This window comes from Coffea arabica, chromosome 9e, assembly GCF_036785885.1.
Source record: "Coffea arabica cultivar ET-39 chromosome 9e, Coffea Arabica ET-39 HiFi, whole genome shotgun sequence".
Lineage (NCBI taxonomy): Eukaryota > Viridiplantae > Streptophyta > Magnoliopsida > Gentianales > Rubiaceae > Coffea > Coffea arabica.
In genome coordinates, this window is record NC_092327.1 from 3,928,031 (window position 1) to 3,943,060 (window position 15,030).

At 34.9% G+C, this 15,030-nt stretch overlaps 2 protein-coding genes across 2 annotated transcripts; both read right to left on the bottom strand.

The window, feature by feature from the left end:
• Window positions 1-243: 243 nt before the first annotated feature.
• Window positions 244-1,467, bottom strand: LOC140014566 (uncharacterized). The gene has a single exon (XM_072065617.1). It carries the CDS (start codon window positions 1,465-1,467, stop codon window positions 244-246), a length of 1,224 nt encoding a protein of 407 aa, XP_071921718.1.
• Window positions 1,468-7,151: 5,684 nt separating this feature from the next.
• LOC113710081 (probable beta-D-xylosidase 5) lies at window positions 7,152-11,319 on the bottom strand. Its single transcript, XM_027232928.2, has 7 exons — window positions 10,914-11,319; window positions 9,965-10,270; window positions 9,548-9,717; window positions 9,351-9,451; window positions 8,570-8,911; window positions 8,042-8,455; window positions 7,152-7,926 (listed from the first exon to the last, which is right to left on the bottom strand). Exons 1-7 carry the CDS (start codon window positions 11,145-11,147, stop codon window positions 7,304-7,306), a joined length of 2,190 nt encoding a protein of 729 aa, XP_027088729.2. The 5' UTR covers window positions 11,148-11,319; the 3' UTR covers window positions 7,152-7,303.
• Between the last annotated feature and the right edge of the window lie 3,711 nt (window positions 11,320-15,030).

The window sequence follows — 15,030 nt, forward strand, 5'->3', positions numbered from 1 at the left end:
ATAGATCTTAGAGTTCTGTCAAACAGGAAGCCAGCACGAAGACCTCGCGACTTTGCAGCAATTCTCTCCTTACGACCCACGGCCTCCTGCACATGATTGCCAGAGATCGCCATCGTATCTATATGCAACGTCTCTAGTGGTGACACCTCCCCTCTGACACGATCCCTGGGACACCCGCCCCTGGGAGATAAATACTCACCTGTCGCTGAGCTTCCTGTATGTCATCAGCCATCGTTTCATCCTCTAAAGACTTTGCTGGCCGCTCAGCAGCCTGCACCACAACAACCCTCTCGGGCAACCCCTTTCCCTTAACTTGATGCTTTCCCCGCCTCCCCCAGAAATTGTCAACTCCACCCAAGCGCTTGCCTTGTCGACTGCAGCAAATACCTTACCGTCAGCCGTTGTTCTCCTCTCCTGCTCCACGATTGGAAGCGTAGCTATGGTGGGTTGCCACCCCTGTTCACCTTGAACTCCCTTATCCCTCAGTTCGTTGTCTTGCGCCTCCCCAGAGTCCAGCATGCCGCGTGAAGCAAGCCCCGAGGGTGCCACTATTGCCTCAGGATCAGTCGCCATCTCCTGCAGCATCAAGGAAGACCTTTCCCCAGTGCCCTCCGTTGGCACCTGACCTTGGTCGCCTGTGACAGCAGACGCCTTCAGCCGAAGCTCTCCTGTCCTAGTTGTCTTGGCCTGCTGGCCTGTAGAACTCCGCAACTCATGTTTTAGAACATGGCAGGTCTCCTTGTCATAGCCTTGGCAGAAGCAGTGTGAGCAATACCTAGGAGGATTTTCAACCACCAGCTCCTGCCAGAAACCCGCATGGTTACCATTCCCAATCCAAACCCGCGAAGGCATTGGTCTCAACAGATCCACCTCCACGCACATCAGCACCACACTTGGCCTTGACACAGCCAGGGTGGCCGCATCAACCAACAAGGGATTTCCTACAATGGAAGCAATCTGGAAAAACACCTCTTTGTTGAAAAAGTGCAGTGGAAGTTTTGGTAGTTGGAGCCACAGAGAAACCACCGAAGACTCCTTGTCAACATGGAAAGTCGAGGTCCATTTGAAAACTCTCATAGAAGCGAAAGACACATACCAGATCCTCCTAAACCATATGCAATGGAAATCCGCTTCATTGCGCAACTGAATCAGAACATTTCGCGCGTCCAACAAGCCCACCGTGGGGTTCTCTCGCAGATCCAGTGACGCAAAAAACTTTCGCACCTCTTCCATCTTCGGTCTGCCTCTGGAGAATTTACCAACCAATGCATAGCGAAACAGACTAGCTAAAGCTTCCACTGCTGCCTGTGAAAATATAACCGCTGGCTCCCCTTTGTGCGTAGCCTTCTCTGCCACAATGGAAAGCGAAGGCTGCGATGAGTTCTGTGCGAATAGCTCAGAAAAGGACTTGCGTTGGAAAGTAGGGGACACAAGATGCCCCCCATCAGGTGGATGGAGGGCTGCCATGGCTGGCCGCACCACCCCCTTGCACTAGCCGCACCCATGGACAAAACCCTAGCGCCGTAGCCCTCCCTACTATTTTGGAAAAAACCCCACAGAAAGTGTCGCCTGCAAAACTCTTACCCTATCAATAATACATCACTTCCACTTAGCTACTTTGCATGCCCTGCATTCCTCACCGATGCCGACGTCGCACGAGGTATAATATGGGTTTTACCTGAACAATACGAATAGCATATAATATATCTCTATTTGATTTCACCTAAACAGACTAATTGTAATTATATACATGCGATTCAATAGATATATACATGGGTTTAAATCTAACAATTGTGTTTTAAACCCATATATATATATTTGATTTTACCATGTGAATCTCTTCAATATTTGTAATATTTCTCTTTTGGTAATAATTCATTTATTGAGTTGTGTAATAATGTCATCTAATTAATTGGTCTTATTTCGAATTCTATAGTCATCTTAACAAATTACAGTTTAAATCTGAAATTTTTACTCGCTAAAACAGTTGAATTTCTTACCTTGTAATTGTCTTAAAATTTGAAAGTGTCAATCACTTACTTCTATTTGTCATACTTTTCTTTTGTTTATTTTTCTGTCCAAATTTAATTCGATATAAACACTTGATAATGTTTAGGATTAAATGTCTTCTTTATTTTCAATTTTCGAGTAAAAGGAAATGAATATCAGTGAAAAACTAATAATTTTTTTAAACTCCTATATATATCTATTTAATTTCACCTAAACAGTACATTCAGACAAAATCAAATAGAGATATATTACATGCTATTTGTATTATTCAGGTGAAATAAAATATATATATATATATATGAGTTTAAAAAAAGTTATTTGTACACATGATCAATGAGGGATGAAAAAATTTATTTTGTAAAAGATGAAGGATGAAAAAATTCATTTTGTGAAATGCGAGGGATGAAATAATTCATTTTGTGAAATGTGAGGGACAAAAAAGGTTATTTTATGAAATGTGAGGGACTATGGATTGAATTATGTAAATTTTGATTTGACAATTTTACCCTTAAAAAATGATCATGTGCAAAGCACATGGTGGATTCCGACAAAAAACTAATCGAAAATCTAAATAGGGACCAAATTTGATACATGTGAATTTGTAAGGGACGTAAAAGTATACTTTTAAAAATGAGAGACGAAAAAAGTGATTTTACAAAATGTGAGGGACGTTTTGAATAATTTTCCCAAAAGATAGGACTAAGATCCTTAAAAAACATCCATAGTTCCTACTACTTCTTTTGTAGCAAAAATAAATAATGTAATGAAAATGAATTTTCACGTATTACAACCTAAAAAGTGTAAAAAAAAATATACAACTTCGTTCCCCACCCCATCTTGGGGTTTGCCAAAAAAAAAACTTCAAATCCTTTTTATTTTGATTCTTCCCATGGCCTTTAAGTAATTCCAAAAAAAAAAAAAAGTAAATTTGCAACTAGTACATCTATTAGCACAATGTTACGACATTTTGAAAATGTAAACTATTTTTTCGATTATAAACCAGTCGAAATCACTATAAATTCTTGCCCCTATTTCTGTTTATGTTTTTACACTTTAAATTTAATTATTTCCACTCCAGTTTGTTTGATCTTATTGTTATTATTCTGATTTGGGGTGTTTTATTTGTATTCATATCTATTTATAATTAATCTTTGGCTAGTTTTTGTTAATTCCAAGACCCCTCAAACATCAATCCACTCCTCTAGGTTGGTTTACAGGGACAATACAATCATTCATCTAAAAATCTTCAATTTAGTTGTGCTTTCACAATGTTCATAGTTGAATATGCTTTTTGGCGCATAGCAAATAGTAACAAGAACAATCAATGCCAACTTTAAAAGCATATACACCAGAGATTTTTTTTTGTTTTGACCAACTTTTGTGAAAGATCTCTCATTTTATTCAACTTTGAAAAATATACTATTTAATGTAATATCATTTATGTATGTATCAACCTCAATATTTTCTGGTTAGATAAGGACGACAAATATTTATTTTAATTTATATTTCTCCATTCAGGAAAGCATCATTGCTTCTATTTGCATTTCTACATTAATGAGACACAATATTAACTTATAATGTCTCATCTCTCATAGTTAAACTACAATAAAACCTATATAAATTAATACTCAATAAATTAATAACCTCTATTGAATAATAACATTTCTTGGTCCCGACTTGGACTAACGAGCTAAATTATTAACTTTGATAAAATAATAAGATAATAATTCGGAAAATTAGGCATATGTAAGAGGAATGTTTTTGTCTTTCTTTCCCATGAATAAATAATATATCCATTGATCTAAAAAAAAGATAATATTTTTTTGAAAACTTTCAATAACCATTTGGTCCCATTCATATTGTAAATTGATGATTCACAAAAATTACATATCGTATTTTCCTAAAATTTGAGTCTACTATTAATTTGTGAAAACCTTTTACATAGGGAGCCATAGTTTAATGTTTAACAGTGAGATACATGAGAAAACTTTATGTTTATTTATTATAAAAAGACTTCCTTGTCATACACACACACACATATTATTAATATGATTCATTGTATGCATTTAATAAAATGGAAGTGGGCATCTATCAATAATAGTATTCTTAATCCTTTTGACCTCTTAATAATAGAAAAATGATATTAGTTACACACGTACATTGAAGATATTAATAGAATTAAATTATACATGTAAATCAAGTAGATACGAATTTGTTTATATTTCCTATATTTTTAGACTCCTTTTATTAATAAAACAATAGTTGATTAAATAAGTATTTTTTCAATTGAACCAACTCCCTTTAGAGGAGTTGGCCACCACATTAATTGTGAGGTGGGAGATCAAGAGTTCAATATGCCTCCCATCAATGTGCCTCAATACGAGATTTGTTCTAAATTCATACGGGTGTGTGGTGCACCCATCTGATCTGATGGTGGTTCAGTCCCCGTCATGTTCTCCTGACTCAGTTGAGCCATCCCATAGAGTAGGCTCCCCCTCCCCTTAGGAGTAGGAGTAGGCTAGGCTGGTCTAGATGTGCCGTTACGTAAAAAAAAATATTTTTTCAATTGTAAGTACACGATAAATGAATAAATTATTAATTTATTGATTAATTAATACCTCTTAAATTAATAGAATTTGTGTGGTCCCAAAGTTATTAATTCATAGAAGTTTTACTGTACTCTTATTCATTCACATACACATGGTTAAGTGTCAGCATTGACCATAGCCTTTAATGTGTATTGTGGAAGATTTTTGAATAGTTCAAAACTTCAAAAGAGAACAAGAAATTATCAAAAAATTCAAGCATGGGATTTACCATACATAAATCAGTAGCTTGCACGTTAAATTCAATAATTAATTCAGACCATTCGAGAGTCAAAACAAAAAGTGTTTTGAGGGTGCTTAGTCAAAATTATATTATAATTCCACACCACCTTTATGGAATTTTTGACTTTAATCACTTTAAGGGTGATAACCCTATATTTTATGTGAATACAATATTTGATGAGCATATTAATATTATTAATTCCTTTAACTATTTGTATCCAACCATTATATTAGCACATACACATTAAAGTGATTCATACTCATATGTGCTAATTTAATTTTACACCCAAAATCAAGAGAACAGAATAATATGGGCAATATAAAGTAATAATTACAAATTATTGGAATATAACACAAGTTAAAAATGAGAATACTTGTATAAGGCATAAGGATGCGATTTTGTCTTACTATAATATTAAATAGTAAATCTAAACTCATAAGCTAAAACAATAAGTTAAAGAAATAGTCCTTATCTTTGGGCATGGAAAAATTTGCTAATTTAATATCTAGCAAACTAACTTGCTCAATAGATTTACTAAATAATTAAATCATTAGGCGAGCAATCTATTGCATCACCATATCCTACCTTTGGATTAATAATGACATGCTAGTGTTTACTTCATAAGCGAGAAACAATTATTCACTTATAAAACCAAAACAAAAATATTATATTCAGTTGGGCCATATTACAAATGAGTGACAATTATTTCTTTGTATATATGTAATAAAGAAGTTATATATAATATAATAACTACTTCATGAATATAGAAATATAATACCTTTCGGCAAATTATAGTTCTATAATCATGATTTGACATGAATATAGATAACTATTTAATAAAATTTATATTGGTTTAATATATACTAACTTGGTTATCCCATGAAAAATTATTAAGAATACTTTTATTTCAAATTACCCAAGTACGCATTTATATATGCTCTCTCAAAATTTGAGCCTTATCATGAAATAAATGTAATTCTTAATATCAGTACAAAAATTTCATCCGAAAATTCTGCACATATCAATTGTCATTGACAAATAGCATGAAGACAAGTAATACTATATATGCACTAAATAATTTGGGCTTCTAGTTTTAGCTGAAGGATTCAAAAATGGTTCACCATGGCATAAACTACTGAGACCATGGAAGTAGTATACAATCAATCATCATAATTCAAGTGTAAACATTGAGGTTATTGCAATAAGAGCACATTTATCAGCGGTATATAATCGCTTGTAAATGGTGTTTCAGCCCAAGTACAATTTACGCATTCAAATTGTATTTTAACATCATATAGGCCGCATAAATATTCTAACATGTGTGTGTCAAACATAGGAAAGTATTGTGTCCTAGTCAATGAAATCAACGTGCAGAATAGAGGGAGCAGTAATATGAGCATATGGAATTTCGTGTTAACGACTAAAAGTACAGCACACATACAGGCACACATATATCCCAAAGTTGGCTATGCAATTCTTCGCATCAAACTTTAAGCCTTTATAATGGTTTCATGGAACTTTGTTCATTAAAATTCACGCCCACTGGTGCCCCGTGGGAGAGCAGGGCGGGTTGGCGAGAAGTTTAGAAACATGGAGCAGGGACCATGCCCCTCTGCCATCCCTACTGCAGCCTTGTGAACGTTTTTTGGCATCTAGGGTTAATGACAAATTTTCCCCCCACTGGAGAAAAAACTGCATTTAACATAAGTTTAATCTTTTGGTGTTTTACCTGTTATGATCATTAAATAACAGCAACAGTCATTGACATGACTTTACACCATATTCTTCATTTTAGGTTAAAAATGAATAAACAACTAAATAATGGAAATTTATATATATTTATATCAAAACTAGATATATTTTAGGCTTGTTATTAATGAGTGACTACTTTTGAGGTGAGGTATCAATTTTCGAAACAAAATGAAACAATGGTTAATGATGACAACTAGCAATTGTAGCAAATATTTCTTTAGTGGGGCATTGTTTTCGTGAGGCGAATCACATGGCAGATGCTTTGGCCAAGGTTGGGGCACAGTCTGAGGATATTGCCATTTATACCTCACAGTCGGAATTACCAAGATTGGCGAGGGTAGGCTTGGGTTTAGATAGGTCACAAACTCCCGTCATACGCATTAGAGTTGTTCGCAAATAATGCCTGTATAATTTTGCTTTGTGGTTATTAATAATATAAGGGGGTGGCATCCCTCTCCACATATGGGGTTAGCCAAAAAAAAAAAAAGGGGGGTCAAATATATAGGTTCCAAGAGCAATTGATCAACAAGAAAATAATTTCAGAAATGAAGCTTAAAATAATTTATTTTCATATAGTAACACTAACATTTCAAGAATAGAATCGCCATGGCCCCATAATCAAAATTACCTTGCTGAAATGACTTGGACCATCTATGCTAGTTTTCAAGATCAACTAAATACTTACCAACCTAAATTAGATAGGACAGGATAATTACTCAGAAACTTCATAATTTATACTAAGAGGAAACGATAAAATGTTGTCTCCAACAGCAATAGTGTGTCGACCAGATGCCAAAAGGCTGTAACCTTTGTAGTCAACATACCGCAAACTCTTGCAAGCATTCAAGTTGAATTTAACTTTGGCACTCTGTCCAGCTTGAACAAAAACTTTGTTGAATGCAACTAACTCTTTAATTTGGGCATCTCTAATCTCTGATGGAGGACTCCAATAAATCAAAATTGTCTCACTTCCATCTCTTTCCCCAGTGTTTTTCACCTCAACACTGAATTCAACATTTTGATTGTCACATGACTCAAGATCATCAATTAACACACCCGCACAAGAAGGCTGGAAAGCAGCATCAGTGTAATTGATTTGACGGCAGTGTTGATACTTGTTCAGCTTGATATCAAGTGATCTCTTTGTGGCAGCCAATGAGTAGTTGAATGTAGTATAACTTAAACCATATCCAAATGGATATACAGTAGAACCGTTGAAAAATTTATACGTTCTGCCTGGATAGCCTAAGCTGTCAATTGGCCTTAATGGCATAGATGTCATGGGTAACATGTCAACATACTCATTCTTATGCCATGTAAGAGGTAATCTTCCTCCTGTAGCAAAGAAGTGAATTTAGTTAGTACAAGTGTACCGAAACATTTTGTGTAAATTAGAAAACAGTAACTAAAAGGGCTAAACCTAAACATATGTGTACAAAAATATTTTTACCAGGGTTATATGCCCCAAAAACAACATCTGCAATGCCATGGCCACCTTCCTCACCAGGATATCCAGCCCAAAGAATTGCACTAATATTTGGGTGGTTCTTGGCAAATGTGATGTCGACACCACCAGCAGACATGATTACAAGAATGACTGGACCCTTGGAGCGGGTAGCAACTTGATTTATTAGTTCAGTTTGGTAACCAGGTAAGAGGAGATCTTCCCTATCCAGACTCTCAGCCTCGATAGATAAATCTAACCCTGCCACGATTACGGAGGCATCTGCATTTAGTGCTGCACGCACGGCTGGGTAGATCATGGTATCATTTTTGCAAACAACACCTTGACACCCTGTTGCATATGTGACTTTCCCATATTGCTGGAATCCATCAATTGGTGCAGTGAATCTACATGGAACACCTAAAAAAATATGTAGATATGCACAACATTTAGTAATGGTATTAATATTTCAACATTCAAACTAAACACATTGCATCTTTCTTGATAATTTTGATAATTTTTTGGTCGATGTACCTGCATAGTTGCCAATCATGGCATCAGTAGCATTCGCATGTGGCCCAACCACGGCAATAGTTTTAATTTTTTGCGAGTCCAGTGGCAAAGTTTGGTTATCATTCTTTAGAAGAACAATGCCTTCTCTTGCAGCTTGAATAGCTAAATTGATATGGTCTTGGGAACAGATATGATCCTTGCTAAGATTGTCAAACTTTGGGCTACCATCAAAGAACCCAAGTCTCATGAGAACAAAATAGAGGTTTCTTAAGGCCTCGTCAATGTCTGCCTCCCTCACTTTCCCTTGGGTTACAGCGTTTGCACCATAGTCTGAGTAAAAGCTTCCACAGTCTAGATCCAAACCTGATACATAAAGAAAGGAAAGAAAAAAGTAAGGGAAGACCGATGAGATGTAAGATTAAAAAAAAAAAAGAAAAAAAAAGAAAGCTAAGACTAGCCTTTAGATTAAATGAGCAACCAAATTTGTTAGTTATCCATAATTAAGTTCTCCATTAATTACAATTGGAAAAAAAGTAAAACAGCAATTAAATTATCCGTGCACATGCTATCAATAATTGGACGGAAAATAATACCGAAACGAAAAGAAGACAGAAAGAGTATAAAAGTGTCAATTAAAAGTTGACAAAATTTCCATTAGATGTGAATCAATTGTAGGGTAGAAAATAGGTCAGCATAAGCATAATAGGTATATAATTCAGCAGAATATTTCTTGACTAACTATTATGCTAACTTGTACTCTATCCATAAAATTTTAATTAAGCGCTATGGATTAGACACTAACCAGCTTTTAATGCTTGAGAAACTGCATCTTCTGCATCATCATTAAGCCATTTATGACGGTCACGCATAACTTCAATAGAATCACAATCAGAAACAATGTACCTGAAATAAGAAAGAAAAGGGATTGAATTTGGATTCTCAAATCAAGATTAACGAATAACCATAATTTAGGAAAAAATTAGAGTTTATTTTTTTTACCCATGGAGATCCCACTCTCCTCGAATGGTGTCTTTTAGAAGTCTTCGGTCTGCACAGGCCGGAATGCCATTGATACGATTGTAAGAGCACATCACACTTGTCACATCACCCTCCTTAACACACATCTCAAACGGTTTCACAAAAGTCTCTATCATATCTTGCTCTCTCACCTTTTACAAAAATTACATGAACATAAAGAGTTAGAAACATTGGAAATTCCAATATACAACACCACACAGAAAAATGGACAAATAAAATATTTAGCAAAAAGAATAAAAATAACCCAAAAAAAAACTAAATGTATCTAATTAGGACTCAAGCATATTCATTTTGGAAAAACAAACATTATGGGAGAACAATCCTTGGTGAATAAATGATTATAAATTTCTAGTGCTTGGTCAACTTGAAATATCTTACTCTAGCATCAAAGGATTCGCGGACAACTCCAAGCCAATTATCGACATCATATGCTGCATAATGCTTGCAACAGGCAGCAACTTTTAGGGGTCTACTGTTCAAGTCTGTGACGTTTTCAGTTCCCTCAACATCCTGCAACCCTCTCACATAATTAGCAGCATATCTCCCTACGACAAATGGATCTTCCCCAGGCGTCTCCAAAGCCCTCCCCCAACGAGGGTCCCTCACAACATTGATATTTGGACTCCAAAACGATAGTCCTGCATGGCCTACGTTGTGCATCGCTCTTGCTTCAGTAGAGACAACCTGCAAATATATATGAACCTCAATCATTAGTGTTTTAGTTCCATAACATTTTGCATGACAAATTCTGGAGTGGAAATCCTGATTGTGGTGGGCTATAGTTTTAAACGTTTTAAATTCTGTACCATGTCCATGTTTGCTATATCTGACGCTACATGCAAGTGTAACAATATACGAATCATAGTTTGACAAAATCTCCGTTTTCCCTCACATTGCTTCCGAACAGCCAATTTTATTTAGATGTATTACAGTGGTTTTGGAACTATTAAAAAACAAAAGTCGACAAAAGTTGAAATAAGAAATAACTTTAAATATTATAAAAATAAAAAACTCGAAGTAAATAAATAACTTTAATGCAATTTTTTCTTTATGTAATAGAGATTTCAACTTAGGGTATTCACCCTTTTTTTCTGTCGTGTAAATAAAAGAGCTATTTTACAAGCAACTACCAATAACAAAAAAGTTGTTCTACTGGCCATATGTCCTGGCTAACTCACATGATAGTACGATACAAGAATACAATGTCACGATTAAAACGAATAGCTAGGGTCTTCAATAAGATTTTCGGGACAGAAACAACGAATTGATGGTGAAGATTTTCATGAGTTAAAAATGTGTGTTGCATTTCTGTGAACAAGTGATTTACCTGACCAATTGTTTTCCATAGTGTCTCATTGAAAGATGCAGCGGTGAGGATGACCATGGGGAAACTAGTAGCACCAGGAACAACATCATCAAAAAATGATGCTTTACTTCCTTGTTGGCCGACGTTGGACACACCATGCAATGCTTCCGACCACCACTCGTATCTGGGCAGACCAATTCTAGGGACTCCCTTGGCAGTGTCACCAATTTGTTGCACTTTTTCTTCCAAGGTCATCCTATCAATCAAATCCTTGACCCTAATATGGTATGGAAGTGACGAATCACAATAAGCATATTTCTTGATGTCCAAACCAAGCTCAGAAAACCTTGATGGATGACAAACATAGCTGTAGCTAGTGGTAAGATTGAATGGAGAATCATCAATGGGTGATTCTGTTGTATGAATTTCCCTAGCTTTTGCAGAGGACAGACAACATAATGCTAAAGCTAGAATGGAAATGAAGCTAAGTTTTGCCATTGAAGAAGTATTGGTGAAAAGGATGTAGCAGCCTTGTGAGTTTATATAGAGTCGTGAGTGGTGGGATACGTAAATCACAATCAACCGTTAGAGAAAAAAGACGAAATATCAGACGTAATATCAAGTGTGATTTCGAAGGAGTGACTGGATCAACTGAGTTATCCTTATCAAATTACCAGTTGTAATTATGTTAAAATCTACACGGGAATCTTAGTTTATCCACATCTAATCTTATATAAGTATGATAATCTTATATTATCCAAACAAAGTAACTACTCTTATCTGGTATTCTGTTGGTAATCATTGAAATTAGTGTTTTGCCTAACTATATCATAGTTAGATGGTATACATTCTGCTGCATAGACACTTATTCTTTTGGTATTTTTGTAAACATTGGTAATGGGTGGAATATTCCAAGTTCAATTAGTTGGACTAATTTTTTTTAAGTGTTATTATTGTCAATGAACTCTGCTGGGACTCATTGTGGCTAGTTGCTTGTTGGCGAAACTCTATTCGAATTTTCTAAAGCTTAATGATCCTTGGAAACAATTGTGGCAGGTTCAATTACTTGAACTAATTTGTGGCTGGAATGATAGTTTTTTATGTGTATTTTGGTTTTTCTGAAGTGTTATTATTGTCAATGAACTCTTCTTGGACTCATTTGTCGCTGGTTCCTCTGCCCAAAATTTTCTTATTCTTAATGGGAAACAATTGTGGTGTGAGGATAACTGTGACACCCCGCAATTTTTTGAACTAATAAGACGCATTAGTTCAAATTTACCATATTTTAGAGATAAATTTTATTTGGGAGAAAAATTTTAAATTGCAAATCTATGAGCTATTTCTATAAAACTGTGAATCGTTAGGAACTTTAAAGAATATTATTAGTTAAATCTATTAGTAAGAAATAAATATAAGAAATGATAACTATGAATTAACTAAAGTGATGACTATGCAATTATAAAGAAGAGATAAGTCTGAATTTATTATGTGGTGGTTATGTGAAAAAAAAAAAGGTAAGATTTAGATTGGTCTGAATTCATCACCAAAGTCTTTTCCCAAATAGCCTATAGCTAAACCCTTTTTGTGGTGAAAACCCAAACGTCGTCACCAAAGTATTTGTGACAACAGGCCCAATCATCACAGAAGAACAAAACTAGTAACAACAATGCATCCCAAAAATTGCTTTTCAACAAGAGTCACAACGGAGGGAAAGGATGGATTAAGTGGTTTCAAATAAAGAAATGTAAGTGAGAGATTTTGAATTCAAAACTTTTCATTTACACTAATAAAAAAAAAAATCACAGTAACGGAGTTTTTGAGGTGAAGCCATTGTCACGGGTGACAAGAAGTTGATACAAAGCATAAGTGCTTTCATTCATGCTTGTTTCATTTCATTGCAGTCACTCCCAATTCCTTCTAAGAAATAATCATCCTCCTTCAAGATGGCTGCTAAAAAGCTAAAAGAAACATGATTCTAATAAAATTGTCCACATCATTATTAACATGTAAAAATCGTCAAAGACATAGGTTTCAGTACAATTTCATTTGAAATTCTTGTACAATATGCTCAAATGTATTTCCAACGAGATCTGCTGCATAATTGAAACCTCCATGATCAGCATATAACCTGTAAGTGCACAAAAGGTATCAATGCATTAGAAAGAATGAATAAGGTAAGAATGCCAAGTAACCAATACCAAAAGAACTCAAACTTTAAAACTAACATATGTACACATAGCTTAACTATTGAAATTTGAAACCATTCAACATAGAAAATAAGTACCTAGTTTTTGGCTGAGTGACTTTAAAGCACGCATGGTACAGATTCATTCAGGATTGTGCTATTTCGTGCACCACCTTAGCATTTGTGAACAATAAAGTTTCTAGACTCAATGGTAAATGAAAACTTCCTAGTTTCAGCTTACATTCATGTAGTGCAACATTGTAACAGCCAAACCATTCACAGCAGTCAAATCAAAAGAAAAATAAATCTAACCTACAAATCTGATAGGAAAAAACTTAACTCACAAATCACAACTAACCATACTCCCATTCAAATGAAACTGTGATAGTCCATAAACACATACTAGCTCACACTTACGTGTTTTTATTGATCATAACACCTTGCGAAGAAATAGCTTTCTGCCAACACACATGTAAAAGCAAAGAAAAATGTAAGTTTGGAAAGAAGTACATGAAGAACTGAAGATGATAATTTCAACAGCCAAAACAATTATTTCACCCATATGCATATTTACCTAGTAGCAAAATATCTGAAAATTTCTAGGACGAAGGAGAGGCAAAAATATAGGTGCACATTTTAGTCAAACTTGCATGTATATGATGATCCCAATATTTTCTCTTACAAGCTCACACTCACATGTATATGATGATCCCAGTATTTTGCCTCACACCTTTTTCCTATAAAATCAGTTGTATACAATTTGGATTTGGAGTAAACCTACCAGATATTCAAGAAATCCCAAAAGATATAGATAGCTGACATGCAAGCTCGTATCATCATCAATTTCCTCCAGCAACCACTACCCAAAAGCATTACACAATCTAGAGCAAAATGATTTAATTTCAACTTACATAAGATACTAGGTACTCAAAATAAAAATTTACAACCTAGAAAAAAGATAATGTTTAATTGCATTTTATAAGGAAACCGAGCAAATAGAAAGCACACATACTATTACCAGCCTCACGATTACACTATACTCCTAGTTAAGTTCTGACTTGATTGATATCAAAGGATTCAAATCCTTAAAAAACATAAACCCCCAAGAAGAAATATAAACAACATAAACTTGGAAAGCTCAAATAAAAAGAATGACAAGTAGACTATATCATAATTAATCTCCGGGAATACTGAAGTCAAAATTACATTAAGTAAATGCTTCTTACCTCATAAGCAATTGTTCAAACTCTTACCATTATATTCAAAATCCATTACTTCAATTGAACCCTGTAAAGAAATAACCTCTAGGGAGTAGTAACTGAAGCAATGGAAGATTTGTCAGGTTCCCTATACACTGTTTATACTCAGATTTATTTTCTAAGGAATAGTAATGACCATAGCATATAGCTATCAACCATTAGTAACTGTGGGGGTGACACAACCTCTAAGGTTGTGTCATGTAGGATACTCAATTCAGTTATCCGCGAATGATGATTTATCTCAGAATAAAAAAAATTCAAGTCAATATTATAATGGAAGCACTTTGTAATGATGTTTCTAACAATTATGCAGTTTTTAACCTGTCTACAAGATTATACTGAAATGTCCCTAGCATCACTATCATCAGACAAAACAAAGGGGAGACCAGCCAGAAAAACACCCAATCTGAACAGTTCCAGAAAAGTTTGAACAATTCTACTTAAGTTTCCTACCCATCTAACCATCTTGGACATATTTTCACTAGAAGACACACCTTATTAAGGAGCATCATATCCACTAGATTATACAAATCGCTGCTATAAAATAAAACTGTTTTAGAGTACGCCTGTTTACATATTTACATTATATTGTCCTTAGCTAGTAAGGGTCTGTAGGTTTTCGGCTGAAATGCTTTTTTGCATTTTTTTTTTGTTGGTTAACACACAGGCCAGAGTGGTCGCTGCTGATTGAGCA

Excerpts from the sequence above, each read along its gene's own strand:
- LOC113710081 (XM_027232928.2), bottom strand. The coding sequence starts at position 11,147 with ATGACCTTGGAAGAAAAAGTGCAACAAATTGGTGACACTGCCAAGGGA. Across the intron at positions 9,452-9,547 it reads GGAGAGTGGGATCTCCATGG|GTACATTGTTTCTGATTGTG; the intron begins GTAAAAAAAATA and ends TTCTTATTTCAG. Across the intron at positions 8,912-9,350 it reads TTCTCAAGCATTAAAAGCTG|GTTTGGATCTAGACTGTGGA; the intron begins GTTAGTGTCTAA and ends TTTATGTATCAG.
- LOC140014566 (XM_072065617.1), bottom strand. The coding sequence starts at position 1,467 with ATGGCAGCCCTCCATCCACCTGATGGGGGGCATCTTGTGTCCCCTACT.